At 36.4% G+C, this 26,170-nt stretch overlaps 3 protein-coding genes and 1 long non-coding RNA gene across 8 annotated transcripts in view; 3 read left to right on the top strand and 1 right to left on the bottom strand.

Moving 5' to 3' along the window:
* The window catches only part of LOC128217650 (ninjurin-2-like), a 3,611-nt gene extending 1,499 nt beyond the window's left edge, over positions 1-2,112 (top strand). For all 3 annotated transcript variants that reach the window (XM_052924934.1, XM_052924935.1, XM_052924933.1), the window contains one exon: positions 641-2,112. In XM_052924934.1, the coding sequence (XP_052780894.1) occupies positions 641-835 (195 nt within the window). In that variant the 3' untranslated portion in view covers positions 836-2,112. The remainder of the gene's footprint in view (positions 1-640) is intronic.
* Positions 2,113-5,307: 3,195 nt separating this feature from the next.
* Positions 5,308-6,852, top strand: LOC128217648 (ninjurin-1-like). Of its 2 annotated transcripts, none has more exons than XM_052924932.1 (3): positions 5,308-5,548; positions 5,803-5,976; positions 6,400-6,852. In XM_052924932.1, exons 1-3 carry the CDS (start codon positions 5,534-5,536, stop codon positions 6,595-6,597), a joined length of 387 nt encoding a protein of 128 aa, XP_052780892.1. In that variant the 5' UTR covers positions 5,308-5,533; the 3' UTR covers positions 6,598-6,852. The 2 variants fall into 2 exon arrangements, with proteins under 2 accessions (XP_052780892.1, XP_052780891.1); XM_052924931.1 differs by having other exon boundaries at positions 5,309-5,551.
* Positions 6,853-6,864: 12 nt separating this feature from the next.
* On the bottom strand, positions 6,865-9,432 carry LOC128217649 (uncharacterized). Its single transcript, XR_008258254.1, has 3 exons — positions 9,247-9,432; positions 7,911-8,008; positions 6,865-7,132 (listed from the first exon to the last, which is right to left on the bottom strand). It is a non-coding gene; the product is annotated as an uncharacterized LOC128217649 (long non-coding RNA).
* A 6,323-nt stretch (positions 9,433-15,755) lies between these two features.
* LOC128218341 (ninjurin-1-like) lies at positions 15,756-21,273 on the top strand. Of its 2 annotated transcripts, none has more exons than XM_052925987.1 (3): positions 15,756-15,971; positions 19,412-19,597; positions 20,737-21,273. In XM_052925987.1, the coding sequence occupies exons 1-3, from the start codon at positions 15,936-15,938 to the stop codon at positions 20,902-20,904; spliced, it is 390 nt and encodes a 129-aa protein (XP_052781947.1). In that variant the 5' UTR covers positions 15,756-15,935; the 3' UTR covers positions 20,905-21,273. The 2 variants fall into 2 exon arrangements, with proteins under 2 accessions (XP_052781947.1, XP_052781948.1); XM_052925988.1 differs by lacking the exon at positions 15,756-15,971 and adding an exon at positions 17,502-17,723.
* The last annotated feature ends 4,897 nt before the right edge of the window (positions 21,274-26,170 follow it).

The raw sequence follows: 26,170 nt of genomic DNA, 5'->3' as shown, positions 1-26,170 counted from the left end.
TTTTGTAACAACAGTTGATAAATTCCCTTTGATGTATGTTCGTAATGGATAAAAATACTAAACAAGTAAGCCATCAGCTTTGTTAGACAACAATGTTTCGGCAATGCCATGTTATTTGTAAGATGGCATTATATGTTCCACAATTGTGAAAATTGTTTTCACAACACACCGATTTAAGCACATGTTTATGATAAAATTACGTCTTTTTTAATATGCTTAAACAAAAAAAAATGTAAAATTTGGTCTAAAAAGAGATGATTATTTTAAGATGGCATATGTGATAATATGTGTCACAAAACATGTGAACATTGTATTCACAACACACTGATTGAATCACATATTTATTATATAATATAAGAAAACAATTTTCGATATTTTCTAAAACAATATGTTAATTTTGGTCTACAATTATAAAGAAAATCCTAAACTGCATTGATTTGAATTTGCCCATTGAAAGCTAGACAGAATACACTATGGCATACGTGTACTGATAAAGAAATTTAAAAATTAATTCTTATTTCCTCAAATGGAGCACATATAATAACATACTTTGTAATGGGACAATGCTAATATGTATATTGCCCAAACATGTTTCCTTATATTGTTCAAACCAATTATTTATTCAGTTTACTCATTCTAGCTAGTCACGGGTATCTTACTCTTGATTCTTGGAAGCATGGAACCGAACGGCAAGCACCTAGAGGAACGACGTGACGCACATCGGCTTAATGACGTCACTGTTGGTTTTGTGTTCGTCATTACCGCTATCAACATTTTCATTGCGGCGTTTGGAATAAGGCATACAGAGCAAATTCCATCTGAAGCAATGCTTTGACATGACAAAGATGTAATCATCAGACGTTGGTTTGAAACGAACTGCTTCATAATTGTCTGTCTGATGGGTGATTTTATCTAACGGCAGAAGTCATTAGCCACTGATTGACACTTCTACAAATACAATGCTGTGATATTAACAATTTTGTTCATGTCTGAAAAGCGTATATATATGGTTGATATAATTAAAGATGTAATAAATATACAATGCTGTGATATTTTACAATTTTGTTCATGTAACAAACTTAAGAAAACTTGGTTTGTCCTTGGATAAGTGTTTTACCATTTCAGCGTATAAACAGAGTTATTAACCCTGGTGACAAATGACATCTTAAGACTTTTTTGCATTTAACATCTATTCTATTAAGTACTGTTTTAATACGTATTAATGCCTTAATGATAAAAACAAAAACAGATATTTGATTCAGGTACAGAATATTGATTTGTCGACATTACCACAAAAATATATATAAACACTGCCCAGATCTGAAAGAAAAAAAAATGTGATAAATTTGTTTGTTAAATTACAAAGAGTGTGATTGGTGTGTTTTCCCATCTGTTAAAATATAGATCATAGGTTCAAGGCCCTTAAGTCAATCTATATAAGCCTCTAAAATGACACCTTTTTTGCTGGTCTATCAGATAATTATGTTTTTTTTTCCAGTCGATTCAATTAGAGAATAATAGAAAAGTGGTGTTGACTTGATTAAAATTGAAGATAATAACTGATATGATATGGTTAATTTGCCCATGGGCAAAGATAAAACAAGTACCCGTATGGAACTCCTTTCTTATGGTCATCACATTGAAACTACCTCCCTTGTTGAATACTGTCATCTATAGCATCATCGAAACCTAGTCTTGTTGTATCATTTTGAATGCTTACGAATTATTTCTCGCTTCAAATGTCACCATAAAAAAGTTTTCGCGCACCTTTCAAGAAATTAAAAAATCACTTTCCTCAGAACTATTTAAAGACCGATTTGACTATTAACATGATCTGCATCAGAAAAAGCACTTACCATAGCCGCTCGTGTATTATAGGTTCCTCACTACTATCGCGCAGGGTGTTTTGCGGAAACTCGGTAAACATCGCTTCCGCAAAACACCATACGCTCGGGTCGGGATGAACCTATCTAATACTCTCGGCCATGGAAGACACTTATAATGTATCTTAAAACCTGAGGCCAGTACAACAGATTTGGCGCTCGATAGAGCGTTCCAGTGCTTATTTGTTTGATACTGAAAGCGTTTGAAAGCTCGCTTAAACAATGTTAAAGTCACCATTGCGACCATATACGATAAAATGAATATTTTGAAAGTTAATAAATGATGTAGAATAATCCTCATTAGTTTGTTTCATTCAATGTTCGTAGCTTCAAACATATTAAATCCGTCAAACAAATCTGTCAAACAGTACAGATGGCCACACTCAGATTATTTTGTTTCATTGCACAAAATTCAAACGATTGACGCAATCTAACAAACGTATGTCACTTAGGTATTTTCAACGTACTCATAAGATTTAATAAAGGCAGTAAATGAAACAGAGCCAAGCACCATGTCAGTCAGTGCAATCAACTTATAAATGCATGCCATCAAGACTGTTGCTAATAAAGAGAAGGCAAAGCCTCTCTTTCAAATATTTCCGTATGCCAAGCATCAGACAGACGTTCGGGTTTTCTCTGTAGTTTTCCATCAGGCTTGGCATGGTATCTTCTTCAGACTGGTCTCTGCCTATTGAACAATCTTTGTACACAATCACGTTTGTCAGTATATAAATAGACGATCGAGAAAATGAATGTCAAAATGAGCATGCAATATCATGTGTGTCGTTAGAATATTACATGAACACGTAAAAACGCATGTACGACATTAAAGTTATTGTTTAACGTAATACTGCTTTCCAGACCTGCAGTAGGCTTCACAGCAATACGGGGCAACATGGCTCGAAGAAATCTCCCAAAATTCAAACTCCTTTTTTTAAAATCAAACCCGCATATGTCTTTCGGTAGATGGACAACGCCTTTGTACACGTGCAGTATGATATTGAAAAATACTGGATTTCTGTCAAAGACGTATTTATTTCTATCCGTACTGGCCTCCAGTTGCAAGTCATCCTTTTGCAAGCGAGCCAGCTTTGATTCCGGAAAGGTGTAAAGTGTCTCCGGTAGCTTTTAAATATTGTTCCTCTAGTTAAGTGTAACTACACTTTGGTTCGAATTAATTGATGAAATGGTCAAATCTGTCACACTATCGTTGAGTTGTCAGTCTGTATTTTTCTATTCATCGTGCGTTCCTCTTTTTCATCCCATTTCAAGAAAAGTGACAAAAGAAACACAGTCCTGCATTGTTCACGAAATACACAATGTCATGGATTTAAGTTGCATATATTCGAAATATTTGTATTATCTGATTACTAACAATTTCATAGTTCAGTCAACTTATTAAGAGCAAGACACCCTGGTATATTTTACACAACGTGTGTTCACTACTATACTTTGATACTAGTACTCTATCTGTTTCTAATATTGATAATGCGATTATTGTTTTCCTGACTGGTATATTCGTCATCGTTATTTTCAATTACCTGAACCCGATCGGGGGCAAAGAAGCAACAGCGTTGACGGCAACTGTAGAAGTGTTTCACGATGTTTCTTTTAATGTCACATATGATGAAAATAATTAAAATTATGAAGTTTAATTTGGACCGTCTTCTAAAGACTGACGGTGAAACGAGAGGCATTGGGTTGAAATTGCCGCGTATGAGAACAACCATCTGTCAGAGGGTTTAATTATTTCTGTTATCACTCAGACAATATCCGCATTATTTTTCTTAAAGGTTTTATCGATAGAGCCGATGAAAATTTATATAGAATCATGCTAGGCCTTCATTTGGTGTAGTGAATTGAGATTGAGAAATGTATTATTAAGTAGCCCAGTGATATGTGCAATGTGCAAAAGTTTTTTGTTTGTTGCTATCAGGTATGCGATCATTACAGTAGTAAACATGTATTGTATCACGTTTTCGTTCCAAATATCAATATCAACTTACCTTCTTTTTTACACGAATAATGCGGTGGCAAAATATGTACAAGCAGCACTAAATGAAATCATGATAACCATTTGACTAAGGTCATCATTAAATTTAAATACAAAGAAATGCTTTGTAAGTAGATTCAACGGCATTAAGAGCTCAAGTTTGTGAAACATAGCTTAACTTTATGAAAGCGGATGTCAGATGATTTGAAATTTATCTTAGTATGCATTACGATGAGGTAAAAATACTTAATATGTGAAAAAACAACAACAAATAATGTTATCGCATAGCCATTATTGATGTAAAAATGTTTAAATATTTAAATCAATTGTTAAGATATGTCATATAATAATATGTAAACACTTCGGAAGAATACATGCACATTATTTCTCGGCAAAGAGCCCCTGTATACGTTACCCTTTTTGATTTTAAGTTGTTTGGCTCATCGAAGTTCTCCGAGTCTTTCAAACCTGTTTTGAAGTTTACGAACCGCCGCTAGTCTCATGTTGTAAATAATACAGTAAACCTGATACTACAGTAATAGCAAATATAACTAAAAATAGTAAAAAAATGGGACGGGTAATGCAATATTTAAACTATTCCAGTACATCATTTATCGCTATTCCGCCCGTCCGATTATTTTTGTTTTTCGGAATCCATGTGGTGGTGGTGCGGGTGTGTGTGTGTGTGTGGGGGGGGGGCAATGTAATTCACTAAAGCTACTTCCATGACACGTTTTCCCAAGAATCCCTTCAATAATAGTGTTAGGGTTCGACTTAAAATCGACTCCAATTGCTGAGCTTCGAGCGAGTAACAGCCGCTTTGTACAGGAACCATGCAGTCCAGGGAAGTGTAAAGGGTGCTTTACATTAAGCATATTTGCGGATCCGTAGTCTAGTGGTGTTCACGTGACTGTCAACACAGGGTCACATGTCTGACCCCACGCCTTACTACAAAATATGCAAACAGTCTTTCGGAAGGAACGTCAACAAGTCAGTGCTATACATTGCGCACGTTAAAGCAACATACTACCATTTTGTCTGTGTTCTATACCCCACAACATTACAAGCCGACAATGGACAGTCAAATGTTGGAATACAATACACGTGCACACCCGATACCAAACATGAACAGGAGTTTATTCAAAATTGCTGTAGATTAAAGGTACTCATTTTAAATTAGAAAGTTGTTATATAGTGACTTTACAACCCTTTATGATCACAATAGCCATGCAGTTTAAATACTAATCTGTATCGATGTGTTACATACGTTGGCGCTTTAACACACGCTGATGGTAATTTACCTGTTTACAGCATTGACTTATTTATTTCCTGGTTTAAAAACTGTCATACAATCACGTCATCGGGGATGTTATTTCTTCGCTTTATGTCACTGTTAAGTTTAAAAACAAACTATTCAACCCGTGAACACCCATACTCAAATCCACTGTTAAAAGTGTATGAGTGTATGACGCACAAATTAAAGTTGAGGGAAGGAAATTCCATACCAACTCTCAATAAAGTTGTGAAAGGTAGCTGATTGAATGCTTACACAGCAAAGGGAAATAAACTTAACTTTGGTGTAGGTGCAGATATTGTATTTTGTTATATTTAAGGCAGTTTCTTCAAAAAGGGGAAAAAAACAACATACACTTTGGAAATGGCAGACGAAGAGGTAGTAAGTTTTTCTTTCTTGTGTGCATTAATATTGCTATTTGAGGTGCAAACCCAAAAGGGTGAACAGGCGGCTTTGATCCATTTCGATTTAGAACTTTGTAAACATTTTAAAACTCTTTTAAGAAGCGATAATATCATATCTTTAAATGCTCATTCAGAGTTAATTTCGTTTGCGCCAAAAGTAATATATTACATAAATCACTGTCTACTAAGTTTATATGAATAATTTAATTGCAAACTGCTATTCCTCAGAACGACCACACTTTATTCAACTACAACACCAGGAAGACGATTGCAAGCGGTTTATTTGACGTTGCATTGGTCATAGCCAACGCCACTCAGCTTAAAGCCCTGGTCAAGGCTGGCCCGGGTTACAATTTTTACTATCCCAACATTGTCCTTATCTGCCTGTCAGTTCTTCTTCAGGTAAGAGAATGCCTTATTCACGGTTATTGCAAATGTAAAATACCATGAGAACTTGATCTTATTTTCAGAGACACCGGACGGGGACGTTTTCAAGCTTCGGAACTTGACGGAAAGGAAGATATTTACAACATTCAAATTTAAACACGAACATGGTGTACTAGCGGGAATATATACATACATGTTGCAAATGTGATATGATCTATTTTAAGAAAACCCCGTTTTTGTACATGTTCACCAAACTGCGAAGGCGTCGTTATTTACTGACGCAGTATTTTGAAATCAATTTTGATGATAAATAGTTTTCACAATTAATAATAATTGAAACATTTTTCAAACAATTTTTATTTTTTTATACATGTATCTTGTCAGACATATTTTCATTCCGCCCACTAACAACAAACTAATAATGGAAGTTGTTTCCAGTTCATCGTTGCGGGGTTTCTCGTGAAGTTGGCCAGCATGGAGGCAGAAAAGCCACCGGAAGAAAGAGAGCTGCTTGTTCGACGGAACAAAGGGAAGATGCGTCTCAACAACGCAACTGTGCTGCTCATAGTTGGCATTGTTTTTATAAACGTGTTCATCGGCTCATTTGGCATTGAAATGACTGAAGAGAAAGTATAGCGCCTTATGACGTCATGGCTATTGTGGAACATTTTAGTTTAACGCTATAGCGCTTAATGACGTCATGGCTTTTGTGGTATATTTCAGTGTAACGCTATAGCGCTTAATGACGTCATGGCTATTGTTGAATATTTGTAACGCTTTCATGAAAACTTTATGACCCTTTAAGCGAACCGCTTTACGGACATTTCGTGACTAATTTTGACTTTATATGTTATGTGACTAGTTATTAAAGTCCACTTTAATAATGTTAAACGGTTTCTTTGGTATGCAGTTTAAACTAATATCAAGAAAGACAACTCATTTTCTAACGATGAATGATTTATGCAAAGCTTACTCCCTTGCAGCATTGTGTATAATACATCCCGTTTGTTTTAAAAAGCAGGGCCTTTCTAACATTTATTATTTAGAAATTAAAAAAAAATAAAAATAATAAATACATTGCAAAACTGGCTCAGAGGAGGGGTGAGCAACTTAATAGAGATTTGCTGTAGAATGACACTAAGACTCCATGGCCAAATAAATGTCCGGAAATCTGCAAAGAAAAGAAGCAGATCTTAAGTGCATGTTTTTGTTATGAGAAAACATAACAAAATGAAAACGAAATCATATAAAAGCATCTATATAATTATACGAGTAATACATATCCTTGAACACATGTTTCATGTTGTAGCACATTGTTCAGAGCACCGTTAAAGTTTACAATGATATTAAATGATGTGTATGGTCATTTGATGCGCTCATTCTTTTAAATAAGAGATGAAGCACATTTGTAAATTTCAAAATCTCAATCTCAAAATTTGTTTGTTCGTACATTAAGTTCAAGAGCAGTAAAGATTTAAAAGAAAGGAATAATTACGTTTACTGAGCACCATTAAGCAAATCTATAATGTCATCATTAGGCAATGCGAACTGAAATCAATAAGACTGATCAATACCGCAAACGTATAACATAAAACTTGTGACTGATTTTAAAGAGACTCTCGTGTCAAATAATAATCTCTTTGGAATTATTGTTTTGTGTTGATTTGAACAATGGCAATATCGGTTAGAGAACACCGTCATTGTATCATTGTACACCTTATAGAAAACGTTAGGGGCCCGTTTCATTAAAGTGAAATTAGTCTTTAATAGTTTGTAATAGTGGATTAATATTTGGATATTATTATAAACATGATATGCTTATTGTTAATATATCTCTTTTATTCGTTTAAACACCACGTAAAAATCATTTTTTTCAACAAAGAAACATTTACTCAAATATCTTTTAATCCACAATTAATGGTTTTCAAACTGACCACCGGTAGTCTTACCCTGAGATAAACTGCGCACAAGTGCTAGTCCCTCGGACACTTACATCGCTGGTCTTCCGGTACATCCTTCAACACCCTTTCGATGTGGTTCCCACACCCTGGATATGTAAAACATACTTACAGGTGGATATATACAATAAAGGAAGAAAACAACAAGAACCAAATAAAATATACTACTTTACAGCCTTTTAAAGAATAAAGCGTCCAGAAGCTTTAACAAGTTTAAAATGGCTAGATTTGGAGATTAAATAATTTAAGCATTACTAATACATTTTTATATATACTGTTTTTCATTGCTTGTTGGAAACAGAAAAGAACCATACGTCCCCTTGGATTTATTGATACAAAATTATGGGTATGCCTGGTGACCCCAACTAACCGAGCCATTGGTAGTTAACCGAGCCGTTAATAATTTACCGAGCCATTGGTAATTAACCGAGTCGTTGGTAATTAACCGAACCATTGGTAATTAACCGAGCAGGTAGTAATTAACCGAGCCATTGGTAATCAACCGAGCCGTAAGTAATTAACCGAGCCGTTAGTAATTAACAGAGCCGTTGGTAATTAACCGAGCCGTTAGTAATTAACCGAACCGTTGTTAATTAACCGAGCCGTTCGTAATTAACCGATCCGTTGGTAATTAACCGAGCCGTTGGTAATTAACCGAGCCGTAAGTAATTAACCGAGCCGTTGGTAATAAACCGAGCCGAAAGTAATTAACCGAGCCGTTAGTAATTAACCGAGCCATTGTTAATTAACCGTGTCATTGGTTAGATACCAAGCCATTGTAATTAATGTTAAAAGTGTATGCCTCGTAACTCTGGTATTTTTTAAAGGGGTATTGCTTTCTTTTTTCTACTATGTAAAATAAAAGACCTAAATTACATAAGAAATAAAAAAAATATTCTAGTTATATCCTATCTCTTATTAAACTCGACGTTAAACGATTGATTTTACAACTTTTTTAGGCCATAAAAGGGTAATTTACTGACCTTTTCAATTCAATACAAAATATTTGTAACCGAAACTTGGTGTTTTTAATTTACATATTAAAACAAATAGCGAAGTACAACGATAAACTACTTCCTTGATCAATATCTTATCATGCCTATGTACTGTATGCACTATAGAAATGTCCATATATATGTAAACACATGAACGAAAACTTCTGATATAAATAGTTTATAACCGACATTTCGCGTTTTAAATAGATTAGCATAATCAAATAGCGAAGTTACAATTACAACGAAGTGTACTTCATTGATAAACCGTGTGAACTAATCTGATGTCAGAATTTATAAACTTAACAACGTTAAAGTAAATGAATAAAATTCACCTTTCCAAGTATATTTCTGGCATTTTTCACACTGTACTTTGAAGCACATGTCTACGATTGTTTCAGTTCTATGTCCTTCACTCAAATGCACCGAGTTTAGTTCCAATATTTCGATCAGATCCAATATTTTATATCGTCACAATCGATACGGCTGAAAATGTCCAGTCATTCATCTATACACATACTATGTAATGAAGAGTGTCTTTGTATGGTTAAAGGGTAGACATTGCATGGTTGTAGCGGTAAACAGTGCATGGTTCAAGCGGTAGACATTGCATGGTTGAAGCTGTAAAAATTGCATGTTTGAAGCGGTAGACACTGAATGGTCGAAGCGGTAGATATTGCATGGTTGAAGCTGTAGACATTGCATTGTTGAAGCTGTAGACATTGCATGGTTGAAGCAGTACATATTGCATTGTTGAAGCGGTAGCCATTGCATGGTTGAAGCAGTAGACATTGCATGGTTGAAGCGGTAGATATTGTATGGTTGAAGCGGTAGACATTGCATTGTTGAAGCGGTAGACATTGCAAGGTTGAAGCGGTAGACATTGCATTGTTGAAGTGGTAGACACTGTATGGTTGAAGCGGTAGACATTGTATGGTTGAAGCGGTAGATATTGCATGGTTGAAGCGGTAGACATTGCATTGTTGAAGCGGTAGATATCACATGGTTGAAGCGGTAGACATTGCATTGTTGAAGCGGTAGACATTGCATGGTTAAAGTGGTAGACATTGCATTGTTGAAGCGGTAGACATTGTGTCGTTTTAGCGGTAGTCATCCCATGGTTTTAGCGGTAGATATTGCATGGTTGAAGCGGCAGACATTGCATGGTTTAAGCGGTAGACATTGCATTGTTTAAGCTGTATACATTGCATGGTTTAAGCTGTATACATTGCATAGTTGAAGCGGTAGATATTGTATGGTTGAAGCGGTATACATTGCATTGTTGAAGCGGTATACAGTGCATGGTTCAAGCGGTAGACATTGCATGGTTGAAGCTGTAGAAATTGCATGTTTGAAGCGGTAGACACTGAATGGTCGAAGCGGTAGATATTGCATGGTTGAAGGGGTAGACATTGCATTTTTGAAGCGGTAGACATTGCATGGTTGAAGCAGTAGACATTGCATGGTTGAAGCAGTAGATATTGTATGGTTGAAGCGGTAGACATTGCATTTTTGAAGCGGTAGACATTGCAAGGTTGAAGCGGTAGACATTGCATTGTTGAAGTGGTAGACACTGTATGGTTGAAGCGGTAGACATTGTATGGTTGAAGCGGTAGATATTGCATTGTTGAAGCGGTAGACATTGCATTGTTGAAGCGGTAGATATCGCATGGTTAAAGTGGTAGACATTGCATTGTTGAAGCGGTAGACATTGTGTCGTTTTAGCGGTAGTCATCCCATGGTTTTAGCGGTAGATATTGCATGGTTGAAGCGGTATACATTGCATAGCTGAAGCGGTAGATATTGCATGGTTGAAACGGCAGACATTGCATGGTTTAAGCTGTATACATTGCATTGTTTAAGCTGTATACATTGGATGGTTTAAGCGGTATGCATTGTATAGTTGAAGCGGTAGACATTGTATGGTTGAAGCGGCAGATATTGCATGGTTGAAGCGGTAGACATTGCATTGTTTAAGCTGTATACATTGCATGGTTTAAGCGGTATACATTGCATGGTTTAAGCGGTATACATTGCATGGTTTAAGCTGTATACATTGGATGGTTTAAGCGGTATACATTGTATAGTTGAAGCGGTAGACATTGTATGGTTGAAGCGGCAGATATTGCATGGTTTAAGCGGTAGACATTGCATGGTTGAAGCGGTATACATTGCATGGTTTAAGCTGTATACATTGGATGGTTTAAGCGGTATACATTGTATAGTTGAAGCGGTAGACATTGTATGGTTGAAGCGGCAGATATTGCATGGTTTGAGTGGTAGACATTGCCTGGTTGTAGTGGTAGACATTGTATGGTTTGAGTGGTAGACATTGCCTGGTTGTAGTGGTAGACATTGCATGGTTTGAGTGGTAGACATTGCCTGGTTGTAGTGGTAGACATTGTATGGTTTGAGTGGTAGACATTGCCTGGTTGTAGTGGTAGACATTGCCTGGTTGTAGTGGTAGACATTGTATGGTTTGAGTGGTAGACATTGTATGGTTTGAGTGGTAGACATTGTATGGTTGTAGCGGTAGACATTGCATGGTTTGAGTGGTAGACATTGCATTGTGTGAGTGGTAGACATTGCCTGGTTATAGTGGTAGACATTGTATGGTTTGAGTGGTAGACATTGCCTGGTTGTAGTGGTTGACATTGGATGGTTGAAGCGGTAGACATTGCATTGTTGAAGCGGTAGACATTGCATGGTTTGAGTGGTAGACATTGCATGGTTGTAGTGGTAGACATTGCCTGGTTGTAGCGGTAGACATTGCCTGGTTGTAGCGATAGACATTGTATGGTTTGAGTGGTAGACATTGCATGGTTGTAGTGGTAGACATTGTATGGTTGTAGCGGTAGACATTGCCTGGTTGTAGCGGTAGACATTGTATGGTTGTAGTGGTAGACATTGCATTGTTGAAGCGGTAGACATTGCATTGTTGAAGAGGTAGACATTGTATGGTTGAAGCGGTAGACATTGCATGGTTGAAGCGGTAGACATTGCATGGTTGAAGCGGTAGATATTGCATGGTTGAAGCGGTAGACATTGCATGGTTGAAGCGGTAGACATTGCATGGTTGAAGCGGTTGACATTGTATGGTTGAAGCGGTAGATACTGTATGGTTGAAGCGGTAGACATTGCATTGTTGAAGCGGTAGACATTGCATGGTTGAAGCGGTGGACATTGCATTGTTGAAGCGGTAGAAATTGCATGGTTGAAGCGGTAGACATTGCATTGTTGAAGCGGTAGACATTGCATTGTTGAAGCGGTAGACATTGCATTGTTGAAGTGGTAGACATTGCATGGTTGAAGCGGTAGACATTGCATGGTTGAAGCGGTAGATATTGCATGGTTGAAGCGGTATACTTTGTATGGTTGAAGTGGTATACATTGCATTGTTGAAGAGGGTGACATTGTATGGTTGAAGTGGTGGACATTGAATGGTCGAAGCGGTAGATATTGCATGGTTGGAGCGGTAGACATTGCATTGTTGAAGTGGTAGACATTGCATTGTTGAAGCGGTAGACATTGCATGGTTGAAGCGGTAGACATTGCATGGTTGAAGCGGTAGACATTGCATGGTTGAAGCGGTAGACATTGCATTGTTGAAGCGGTAGACATTGCATGGTTGAAGCGGTTGACATTGTATGGTTGAAGCGGTAGATACTGTATGGTTGAAGCGGTAGACATTGCATTGTTGAAGCGGTAGATATTGCATGGTTGAAGCGGTGGACATTGCATTGTTGAAGCGGTAGACATTGCATGGTTGAAGCGGTAGACATTGCATTGTTGAAGCGGTACACATTGCATTGTTGAAGTGGTAGACATTGCATGGTTGAAGCGGTAGACATTGCATGGTTGAAGCGGTAGATATTGCATGGTTGAAGCGGTAGACATTGCATTGTTGAAGCGGTAGAAATTGCATGGTTGAAGCGGTAGATATTGCATGGTTGAAGTGGTAGACATTGCAATGTTCAAGCGGTAGACATTGCATTGTTGAAGTGGTAGACATTGCATGGTTGAAACGGTAGATATTGTATGGTTGAAGCGGTAGATATTGCAATGTTGAAGCGGTAGACATTGCATTGTTGAAGCGGTAAATATTGCATGGTTGAAACGGTAGACATTGTATGGTTGAAGCGGTAGATATTGCATGGTTGAAGCGGTAGACATTGCATTGTTGAAGCGGTAGAAATGGCATGTTTGAAGCGTTAGATATTGCATGGTTGAAGCGGTAGACATTGCAATGTTCAAGCGGTAGACATTGCATTGTTGAAGTGGTAGACATTGCATGGTTGAAACGGTAGACATTGTATGGTTGAAGCGGTAGATATTGCAATGTTGAAGCGGTAGACATTGCATTGTTGAAGCGGTAAATATTGCATGGTTGAAGTGGTAGACATTGCATTGTTGAAGCGGTAGAAATTGCATGGTTGAAGCGGTAGACTTTGCAATGTTGAAGCGGTAGACATTGCATGGTTGAAGTGGTAGACATTGCATTGTTGAACCGGTAGATATTGCATGGTTGAAGCGGTAGACATTGCATTGTTGAAGCGGTAGACATTGCATTGTTGAAGTGGTAGACATTGCATTGTTGAAGCGGTAGACATTGTATGACTGAAGCGGTAGATATTGCATGGTTGTAGTGGTAGACATTGCATTGTTGAAGCGGTAGATATTGCATGGTTGAAGCGGTAGACATTGCATTGTTGAAGCGGTAGACATTGCAATGTTGTAGTGGTAGACATTGCATAGTAAAGTGGTAGACATTGCATGGTTGAAGCGGTAGACATTGCATGGTTGAAGCGGTAGACGTTGCATGGTTGAATCGGTAGATATTTCATTGTTGAAGCGGTAGATATTGCATCGATGAAGCGGTAGACATTGCATTGTTGAAGCGGTAGACATTGCATTGTTGAAGCGGTAGATATTGCATCGATGAAGCGGTAGACATTGCATGGTTGAAGCGATAGACATTGCATGGTTGAAGCGGTAGATATTGCATTGTTGAAGCGGTAAACATTGCATTGTTGATGCAGTAGACATTGCATGGTTGAAGCGGTTGACATTGTATGGTTGAAGCGGTAGATACTGTATGGTTGAAGCGGTAGACATTGCATTGTTGAAGCGGTAGATATTGCATGGTTGAAGCGGTGGACATTGCATTGTTGAAGCGGTATACATTGCATGGTTGAAGCGGTAGACATTGCATTGTTGAAGCGGTACACATTGCATTGTTGAAGTGGTAGACATTGCATGGTTGAAGCGGTAGACATTGTATGGTTGAAGCGGTAGATATTGCATGGTTGAAGCGGTAGACATTGCATGGTTGAAGCGGTAGAAATTGCATGGTTGAAGCGGTAGATATTGCATGGTTGAAGTGGTAGATATTGCAATGTTCAAGCGGTAGACATTGCATTGTTGAAGTGGTAGACATTGCATGGTTGAAACGGTAGACATTGTATGGTTGAAGCGGTAGATATTGCAATGTTGAAGCGGTAGACATTGCATTGTTGAAGCGGTAAATATTGCATGGTTGAAGTGGTAGACATTCCATTGTTGAAGCGGTAGAAATTGCATGGTTGAAGCGGTAGACTTTGCAATGTTGAAGCGGTAGACATTGCATGGTTGAAGTGGTAGACAATGGATGGTTGAACCGGTAGATATTGCATGGTTGAAGCGGTGGACATTGCATTGTTGAAGCGGTATACATTGCATTGTTGAAGTGGTAGACATTGCATGGTTGAAGCGGTAGACATTGTATGATTGAAGCGGTAGATATTGCATGGTTGTAGTGGTAGACATTGCATTGTTGAAGCGGTAGATATTGCATGGTTGAAGCGGTAGACATTGCATTGTTGAAGCGGTAGACATTGCAATGTTGTAGTGGTAGACATTGCATAGTAAAGTGGTAGACATTGCATGGTTGAAGCAGTAGACATTGCATGGTTGAAGCGGTAGATATTGCATGGTTGAAGCGGTAGACATTGCATGGTTGAATCGGTAGATATTGCATTGTTGAAGCGGTAGATATTGCATAGATGAAGCGGTAGACATTGCATGGTTGAAGCGGTAGACATTGCATTGTTGAAGCGGTAGATATTGCATGGATGAAGCGGTAGACATTGCATGGTTGAAGCGATAGACATTGCATGGTTGAAGCGGTAGATATTGCATGGTTGATGCGGTTGACATTGCATTGTTGAAGTGGTAGACATTGCATGGATGAATCGGTAGACATTGCATGGTTGAAGCGCTAGACATTGCTTTGTTGAAGTGGTAGACATTGCATTGTTGAAGCGGTAGACATTGCATGGATGAATCGGTAGACATTGCATTGTTGAAGCGGTAGACATTGCTTTGTTGAAGTGGTAGACATTGCATTGTTGAAGCGGTAGACATTGCATTGTTGAAGCGGTAGACATTGGATGATTGAAGCAGTAGATATTGCATGGTTGAAGCGGTAGACATTACATGGTTAAATCGGTATACAGTGCATGGTTTTATTAGTTGTCGTATTGCAGATAAAAGCCGAATAAGGTTTCTCCTTTTGAAAATATTTAAATTTACTTTAACAGCGATTGTCTTTGACATAACGGCGACTGTAACACATTTTAAACTATGCCAAAGTAAAGAGACTATTAAATCGAACATCAATGGACATTTCTCTCTTGCCTGGGTGTATACACCCTTGAAAAGATAAAATATTTTAGTTTGGTTTAGGCGCACTAGGTTTTTTGTCATATGTCCTAACGAAATTAATCAGCCCTAGATTGTGAAGCAACCCACAGTGTTGATAAACACATGTCAGTCCGCACAGTGATTTTTTTTATAAAAACACAGCGGTGATAATAATGATGATATCATGAATGTTCGTCAGCTGATGAATATATACGGCGGAAAAGTATACGTTCCAATACAGGGAGAATCTGGAATGACAGCGAAATAGACAGGCGTTCGAAACCAAAGTATTAAAAAATATCAGGAAACTGTGTAATCAAGAGTAAAATAAAAGGAAAGAAAAATGTCTGGAACAAACGTGGAACCGGACCAAGGAGAAGTAAGTTCAATAAGAAATACAGTAGAAATCATCCAGTTTAATTCATCTTTATTGTTACATAGAGATGGAATATTTATAACCCGAAGGTTTGAAAGTAAACGTACAGTAAGGGACGCTGTAAATTGTCAAGGATGTTCTCTTACTCCAAAATAGGATGTACCACAAATAACTAGTCATTTAATATTTGTGCGTTTTCAGCAATTAAATTGACGGTTACAATTTTGTAACCAGTAATAAGTAGTAAGTATTAATATGTTTCATAAATGCATTATTTAGTAAGCAGTTAAAAGATTATATATCAAAATTAATGTTTGTTATACGTGTGTATGTATTGATTTTAAATGCGAGTTTCACTTTACATGCAATACACACAAGTCAAACCAACGTCTCCAAGCTGAATGGATTGACTAGACTCGTAATGAATGGGCAGGCACACGGACGGACGTCCATGTAAACATAATTGACGTCAAATGGTTACAACTACATATATATAATTTGTTCACAGTTCTGCACGTTAGCCTGCATGTTATTACCAAGGTCATGTTACAATTATGTAATAGCTTTTTGAGAGAAAAGGGCACATCGCGCGTCAACTAAGTGGTCATGAGTTCATGCCAAGACATTAGTGCAAGGTTCTTCTGAAATAATAACTAATTAGAAGGTGCTTTGTATACGTTTTAACTTAAGGCTGTATAGCAATATAACACGATTTGTTGCCAACTACAAATCTGTGAACGAGTGCCTTTAGTGTGACATGATATAACACTCCAGTATGTCGTGAACATTTTGTTTACGTTCGTGCTGAGATAAGCCCTGATCTGTTCTTATATTGATCTTTGTATCGAACTCACGACTCTGTCGCCTTATCGGGGATGATAAACGGACTTGACGAGTATTAACATTATAATTCCTGATAACCAAAATGGGGTACTACTAATACTTCAAAAATATGTTCAAGATTCAATTTTATGTACGAATCAAATAGTGAATTTAACATTAATTTGGTAGCATAGTTTTATGCACTAATACATGAATGAATACTAATAATACATTAAAATGTACTAAGTATTCAATAATTGTATTACAACGAGAGGCGTGTTTGCAAGAGCTATACCAAAATGAGACATGTCTCTCACTCAGGTTATCATATATTAAAGCATAATGTGTGTATTTAAGCTCATTTTCAAGCTCAGGACGTGTGTGTTGCTATAATAATACTTAATTTTAGTAGACATAACGATAACTTTTACGCCTTGCAGGACACATTGCATTGTATACAGGTGGACGCCAAAAAGTGGCGTCCTAAAATTTTTAAAGCTACGAGACTTTCAAAACACAATGGTCACATTATAACGGCCTCAGTAGATGCTATAAAAGTAGGTCGTAGTCAGGAAAATGTGAAGTGAAGATCAATTGAAATTTGAGCATAGATTACACTACCTGTAAAGATAAAGGTTTCGATTTGGGAGTAGGCGCAATATATTTGTTATCATCTGTCCAAACGAAACTAATCAGTCCAAGATTATTGAACAATTCGGTGTGTGTCAATCTGCACAGTGTTTTTTAATATAAAAGCAAGAGAGTACCATAAAAACTTTATAAGTTGATGGATATATCTGGGCTAAAAACTGGGAAAATCTGGAATAACCGCGAAAAAAGGATTAAAAAAGATCAAAATAATTAAGGAACTTTGTTGTACATGTACTAGGATTAGGTAAAAAAATGACAGGGACAAAAGTGGATCCGGAACAGGTAACAGTAAGTTCAATACATTTTGATGAAACGATTTCGAAATTAGGTAAATACTAGGTACGGACAGCATCAGAAATACAAACAAACGCACGGTCGAACGGAATTTTTTTTATCACATGCTTACCCTTGTTTTCCGTGTAATATACCCATTACGAATATTTTTATCTTACACATGTGTAAGATAACCTATCAGACATTTCGATTGGCCAGACTAATCACACGCAACCTAGATATCCCTCCGCATTATTTGTAAACAAAATGGTTTAAATGCCAACAAATACTTACCGTAATAATGAAGCTGTAAGACTTTCGGGAGAGAAATGGCTAACGAATCATAGTGCCAGAAAGCATCTTGTACAAACACTTTCTGATAACAATGTTCCGCCAATCAGATAATGCACATTACTAGTCACAGAAATATCCAGTCAGTCAACAAATACAGCCACAATAGTGACAAACACCACAAGAACATTTCAAACATATCCATCTTGACCAACACAAGCAATATGCAATCAATGCCATTTGCTTGCCAATTTAATCAGCTGTCGGTTACCGAAAACACAAATACGAATTCCGCAGCACAGACATCTCATTTACATTACACATCCCATAGCGGCTAGAACATCATGTTCTCTGGAAACATTCCTGGTAGGAATTAACTTTTTCAACAGCAACATCCATGCAGTACAGAGTAATGCTTCGCCGTTATCATCTGCATGTTGTGAAACACCATGTACACCAAGAAAACGCTGCAAAATCATCGTAGAAAGCGACAGCGAATATCTTTTAAATCCGTGCACACAGAAAACTTGACGGACCGATGTACGTCACATAAAGCGCATAAATGCATGTACTCTGAGTGCGACGTCATCAAATTATGTACTTATTTGGTTTTTTGGTTAAAATCGTTCGTTATGCATGTTGTTGGATATTTTACTACACATTTTTATATTTGTGACTTGTTAAGCGCTTTATCAGCTTTTAAAACTTGATAAATGCTAGTTACTTTTGTCATTTTAATTTGGAACTATTTATATGGCGCATCGTTGACATTCTACTCTGAGTACTTTGGCTGTCAAACAATCGGTTTAGAAAGTGGAACTTAATTGGTAATAAAAACACCGTTTTAAGCATGTGATAAAAAAAGATCTCACACTCGTTGTCATTTAATTCAAGAATATTATTAAACTCGTCCATGAAAGTTGTTAGTAAGCTCGCCAGAGGCTCGCTTTACAAATTTCATGAACTCGTTTAATAAAATCTTGTATTAAATGACAACTCGTGTCAGATCCTATATACATAACACGCATATGAGTATGTCTGATGTTTGAAATCAAAAAGTTAAAGAACAATATGGAAATCGTATAAGCTCGACGAGATAAAGATAGTCTTTGTACTTTTTCGATCGTAAACGTTTTATTCCATCAGGGAGTTTAACGTAATACTAGTAGTAATAATACATCCTTGAGTGAAAATAGTCAGAATATGTTTCGGGGGTTTCAGAAGCATCAGCTAACAAAGGATACGTTCTCTTGTCCTCTTAATCAAGATACCAGGACACTGGTTTATTCTCAAGGTACAAACTCGAGAGTTATATCAGCTTATTCACAGTCAGCATAATCAAAATCGAACTAAACTTATGAAGTACATACAAACAAACTAAACTAGAATGTTTGCTTTTACACCAGGCTGACGGCAAGGCCCCATTCAATTTCAACAGTTACGCCACTAAGAAGACTCTCGCGAAGGGCCTCCTGGATATTGGGCTGCTGATGGCGAACGCCTCCCAGCTTAAATCCCTCATCAGTCTGGGACCCGACGCGGAGTATTATTACCCCAACATGGTACTGATATGTCTCTCTATAGCACTTCAGGTAAGACCAATAACAAGTACACAATGACGAACGTGGGTACGTGTTAACAACTTTCTGTGAATGAACTTTTCTGCAACGTAATCAATATATATGTGTATAAAGTACCTCTTGACATGTGATCTGCATATTTAAAAAAAAACAACAGTTTGTCTCCGATTTAACTTTCAGTTGCTTTCATGTTCTACCAGGTTAAATACTTTTCATTAAAAAAACACAATTTCAATGTTGTTGATGTCATGTGTAATAATCGCTTATAATATTGTTAGTCATTTGGTTAATTTGTCAATATCAAGATTTCGAAACTCATTTTGTAGTATATGGCCTGGCTTACAGTTTGTTCGTTCTTCACATACTTGATTTACAGAAAACGGATACGTGCAACTGGCGTTTTGGTTTAAACAGTATTTATTCATATGTTGTTAATCAGCATTTTGCAAGAATACAGGGTAAAGGATTGAAGAGATAGCGTAGAGCTGATATTAAGACTTCTCTCCTTATTTAGATATCATTAATACATAGATATGGTATACTGGCATTTTACAATCTCGTAAGCGATTCCGTTTTAAATGGAAACATTCAGTACCGTTTTGTACTGTTTGAAATTTTTAAAGTTAAAATTCATATAAACTTGGTTCAAAACTATTAAGCGTATTCGTTTCCAGATTGTGTCATATTCTCTATTTTCTGCGTCGTAAAGGCTTTGAAGACGAGCATATATGCGATCGGGCTAGATACCATCGTCAAAGGGCTGTGTTTGCTCTCACAGTGATAAAATATCATTAATTTTAATCCCCTCTTTCAGAAAAAAACATTGAATACTGTCGCCGGATTGTCATAACTGTACTACATAATATATTACATCTTTTTAAAATTGCCCTTTTCTGTATTTTTTTTACATGCCTCTTGGAGGCATGTACGACGAGTACTCATAGGAACGAGACAGCCCATCAGCCGTCATTGGCTGGTGATGACTGTATTTTCTATGAACTCCCTCATTTTAGAGATTGTGACTAGGGTTTTCTCCTGGTACTTGCATGCATATTGCAAAAATACGTAACGCTGACCAGCTTAACAACAAAGCTGTCATAGGCTTTGCATATTCAATTACGGCGATTTAAATGCTAAAATCTCCATTTCAGGTCATGACCGGAGTGATGCTTCTTGTCCTCGGAAGCATGGACGGCAATAATCTAGAGAAACGGAGTACCGCCAACCGTCTAAACAATGTCGTCGTCGGCTTTGTATTTGCCATTACGGTGATAAATGTGTTTGTTGGTGCATTTGGAATCAAAAGGACAGGAAACTGATTAGCAAAAATGTTGTTGATATGTAAATCCATGAATATCCATACCTTACTATGAAATGGTACTGTACATGTTGTATATAGTTCTGTCAACAGACATGTTTCACTTTACTTTCCAATGAAATGAGCTAAAACAGGCAGTTCAGTCATGCTACTAACATTTACATACGGAAATTAAGTTTGGACAGTGTTTGATCTGCATTTTAAACGATAATTCACTTACATTTTTACAGTTTCACGTTTTCAAAAAAATCCTTGTGATTGTTTAAGAAATTAGGTCAAGCTGTAATGCCATCAAGCTGTATGTGTGTAGTTAATATGAAGTGTTTTGAATCTATGTAACTATGTAAATATATTTGAATGACAGAATGAATATGGGAGTAAACATTGGGAGTATTTGAAATTAGATAGATACATGCATTTTATAAACGCAGTGAGGTAACAGCGTTTAAGCTTGCAATAGCCCTCATGTGTGACATAACATGCAAATTGACAAATAACTGAATTGATATCATTTTCGATCTTTTTAAAGTAAGACCAACTACAACACTGCTTCGCGAACTTTAAGGTTCATTTGGTGTCTAATGAATTAATACTTAAAAGCAAATGATCTTCGTAATTCCAATTCTGTATTTCCAGGTATTATAAGACAAAAACCTAACGATTGTGTTTATATACTTTCAGATGGGTGTCTTTAAAGGGAAAAAGAGGCGGGTATATTCATGTCGAGAACAAAATCACTCCGTAGCTCAAAATTTGCAAGAAAATGTATTTTACAGTCAATCACTTAAATAAACAAGCACTCCCTTGCCATCTCAGAAAAAAAAATTCCTTCGTTTGCATTGGATAATTTCTATGCTTCAAGGGATGAATCTTTTTTTCTTAGATGGCAAGGGAGTGCTTGTTTATTTAGGTGAATGACTGTAAAATACTTTTTCTTGCAAATTTTGAGTTACGGAGTGATTTTTTTTCTACATGAATAGCCCCGCCTCCTTTAAAGACACCAATCTGAAATATGTAAACACAATCGTTAGACTTTGCCTTAAAATACATGGAAATACATAATTAGAATTACGACGACCATTTGCTCTTAAGTATAAATTTATTAGGCACCAAATGAACTTTAAAGTTGGCGAAGCTGTGTGGTAGTAGGTCATACTTTAAAAGGATCGAAATTTTAATTCCGCTGAGATGAAGTCCATCCCACCGACGGAAAGGTATTCATGAGCCAAAAAGGAAGAAACATATAAAAAACATATAAAAAATACTGGCCATAACTCAGGTTTGATTATGAGTATAAAAACAGTTTACAAGTAAATTGTATTTGTATGCGGAACTTGACCGCTTTGTACCATGATGGTCGTAATCGGTTATTTCTACGCTATTCACAAGTCTTTCCGAAATGGATTTGGACGTTTTGTTTTATTGAAAAAAACAACAACCTTGGACGTTTCCAAGTGCCTCCGACTTTTAACCTCGGACATTCGCACTCTCAGGTGTTTCAATCCTTTGATGGATAAACTAGGGTTTATTTAGTTCAAATTGCATTCTTTACGGAAGGCCATTCCTGTTTATTATGCCTATGTATAACAAAACCACAAAATAACAAGTGGTTTGAGAATACTAATCGGACATATAGCAAACGCATTTCAAGTATCAGGCACTTTGTTAGATTAAACTGCCACTTTATACACCAGCTTGACGACATCCCCTAGGTATCGAAGAATGCAGCATGCCGTCTTTGGTATATAACTTTGTTATATCGACTAGTCAACGTGGCGATGATGACAGTTAATAAATAAATCACTCACTTCCGTGCTTGTATTTAGAGCTCAGCATTGATATACTCTATCGATTTCACCATGTCTAAGTGTTTGGTTTGTTCGTAAAAGAAGAGCGGCACTTGTGGAGAATTTCAGGGGGTAATGTATGCAAATTGTTTAAAAACTAATTATTGGGCAATTATACGGTATTCTAGGATAATCTTTATACATTTTTCTACATCCACTTGTCACCCATTGCATCATAGACTCTTCGATCTGTAGATCATTCAAGCACACCATGCATATTTACATTAAACTTGTCATTTTTACCATGTTAACACACTTTACTTTCTCTCTGACCTTTATGATAGCTATTTGAAACAACTTAAAACATCACAAATCTGTATTTACTGATTTTTGAGTCGATTTCATTAAATCTACTTCTTATTCTCAACCTATTTTAAACTATTAGAAACGTAGGACACGTAAACCTGTATTGAGATTAATTACGTAATCAACGCATAGGTGGAAATTTCAGCGATTAAATTATCACTAAAATTGGTTTTGAATTTTGACCTTTTCATTGTTAAAGTTTTGACAAATAATTCACTTTGGGTCGTATATTTTTACATATTAAATATTTTAATATGTCATACAATCTTTATGAATGATAAAGTTTGTATGAAATATTAAAATATTTAATCTGTAAAAATATACGATGAAGAGTGGGTTATTTGTTCATTATGTGTATAAAGAGTACAAAAACACCATTTTTGTTTTATAATTCTCAGTCCAAGACATCACTGAGTCGCTCGAATCAGATAGCTCGACTGGCCAAAAATGCAGTCCAGGTAACTGATTCTGGTTGGATTTGTAGCTCTTGTGTTATGATCCTTTGTCAAAATTAGACCAAATTGACATTGCCTATTCCTGACCATTTTACACGTCTTTTACAAATCCACAAGTTAAAAAGTTCGAGAGCTTACATCTTTTTAACTGTACCTATATCATATGCATGTCGTTGTTTTCATCATTTAAGTCAAATGAGTTAAACATGATAATGCATTGATTTTCTTTTTTGCATCATCTTATATAGTGCGTCTTAAATGAATAAGTTTAACCCAAATTAACTTCCTTATTGTGTAGAAACACAACGTGCATGCGACAATGGCTAATATAAGAGGTGATAAAATAGCGTATATTTTCTCGTCAAATCCTGGTTCAAAACAATCATTTTGAATTGTTCAATGACCATATTACGCAATCAATGAATCAAGTTTATGAATACCAAAGCACTTTCACAAGGTTATTAATTTCCACAAGAATCTTATAAATATATCTTAAATATAGAGAAATCGTATACAATACAAACCAAATGCATGAGCTGTATTGTTTGAGCTTCTTAATTAGGGAAAGATCCTGTCAAGACTAAACATGCATAATCGGAAATTACAGGAACAAATCATGAGGGGGCGATGCATTTATATAAAACCAGCTGTTTGAAAAAACGCAAGCCAAACCAGCGCTTTGTAGCATTCATCAACATTGTGAAAACATACATACGTTTTGAAGTAAGTCTAGTTTATATTCAATCATTTTTATTGAAAGTTTATAAAATTAAAGTGTTTTTTTGCGTATTTAATTAATTTTGTTCAAATGGCAACTCAAGCAGTCCAATATTCAAAATCAGAAACGCCCGGTACTGGAACAGAACAGACTTCTGAAGTGAAACTGAGAGCGAGTGGAACCGCAACAGATGGAAGTCCGGTAAGAGGGATTTTTTTTCGTTTTATTCTGGAAGACAAAGAATATACTAAAATTACCAGTCAAACATAAGCTTTGGTCGCATTGTTGATAAGCCTAACACTGTTTCTGTTTACTGGTCTTTTAGACTATAAAGGAGTACAATTAATTTTCATTTATCAAATCGGAGCGTTTAATACGAAAATGTGTGAAATATGCTTAATTATTTTAAATTTGTTAATCAAAGGTGACTTTTGTAAATGTTGATGTTCAGATTAAACGATGTACTTCTAAAATATGTTTAAATGTATTGTTAAACGTGTTATTGTTCAATAATCAATTTACTGTTGAATGTTGAATAAACATATATTAAAAGTAATATAATACTGAACATAAACCGTGACGTTGTTGAATCATGATTTACTATTTAAGTCACAGGCAAACATTCACGCTAATACTTTCTTCCCAATAGGTAATTATTCATCCAAAACTGCAGTTCGGCTACAACAACTACGCGACAAAGAAGACCTTGGCTAAAGGCCTTCTGGATATTGGCCTTTTGGTCGCAAACGCCTCCCAACTGAAATCACTACTCAGCTTGGGGCCAGAGCAGGAACACTTCCATGTTAACATGGTCCTTATAAGCCTATCAATTTCGTTACAGGTAAGTGGGTGTTCTAGTAACTTTTACGTTTTTGATAACTTAGAAACTGCTAATATCACAAATATTCTGCATAAGTTATATGCTTTTATAAAAGTAATGGTTGTAACTATTAAACACAGACTTATTTGTAAGTCTAGCTTTACTGTTAATGTTTAATAAAGCTTTGTTAGACCACAAAATTGTTGGCAATGTGACGATATGTTTCAGATGGCTTATGTGGTCATATGTTTTTACAAAAAAAAGATAACGTGCTCAAACATACCGATGAATATCATATTTATGATATAATATAACATAGAATTGTTCGATATCTTCTCAAAAGTATACACTGTAAATGTTTTGGTATAAAATTATCAGAAGTATCCTAAATGGAACAGCATTGATTCAATTTGGCCATTAAAGGCTAGGAAGAAAACACTTGAGCAAACAGATACTGATAAAGCCTTTAGAATTAATTCTTAATTTCCTCAAATGGATTACATATGTAGTAACATCTTTTCTAGTGGCATGATCCGTATATGTTTATTGCACAAACATGTGTCCTTATACTGTTTATTACAATTATATATTCATATTTTATTCACATTTAAGATAGACACGGGAATCTTACTCTTGATCCTTGGAAGCATGGAACCGAACGGCAAGCACCTAGAGGAACGACGTACCGCGCATCGGCTTAATGACGTCATCGTTGGTTTTGTGTTCGTCATTACCGTTATTAACATTTTCATTGCGGCGTTTGGAATAAGACTTACGGAGCAAATTCAATCTGAAGCAAAGCTTTGACAAGTGTAAGATGAATTGATCAGACGTTGGTTTGAAACGAAGTGGTTTTATCTAACGACAGAAGTCATTTTACATTGGTTAACACTTCTATAAATACAGAACTGTGATATTTTACATTTGTCTTATACATAAAATGCGTTTATATATGGTCACTATAAAGGAAGATGTAACATACAAAAGAAAACTTGGGTTGTCTTTGAATAGGCGTTTAACCATTTCAACATATAGACAGAGTTATTTACCCTGGGGACAAAATATATATACAGACTTTCTTGCATGTAGCGACTGTTTTATTTAGTGCTGCTTTAATAAGA

This window comes from Mya arenaria, chromosome 14 (assembly GCF_026914265.1).
Source record: "Mya arenaria isolate MELC-2E11 chromosome 14, ASM2691426v1".
NCBI classification, from domain to species: Eukaryota; Metazoa; Mollusca; class Bivalvia; order Myida; family Myidae; genus Mya; species Mya arenaria.
The sequence above is the reverse complement of the archived record's forward strand: the minus strand, read 5'-3'. Positions and strand labels throughout refer to the sequence as shown.

Excerpts from the sequence above, each read along its gene's own strand:
- LOC128218341 (XM_052925987.1), top strand. The coding sequence starts at position 15,936 with ATGTCTGGAACAAACGTGGAACCGGACCAAGGAGAA. Across the intron at positions 15,972-19,411 it reads TGGAACCGGACCAAGGAGAA|GCTGACGGCAAGGCCCCATT; the intron begins GTAAGTTCAATA and ends CTTTTACACCAG. Across the intron at positions 19,598-20,736 it reads GTCTCTCTATAGCACTTCAG|GTCATGACCGGAGTGATGCT; the intron begins GTAAGACCAATA and ends TCTCCATTTCAG.
- LOC128217648 (XM_052924931.1), top strand. Across the intron at positions 5,977-6,399 it reads GCCTGTCAGTTCTTCTTCAG|TTCATCGTTGCGGGGTTTCT; the intron begins GTAAGAGAATGC and ends AGTTGTTTCCAG.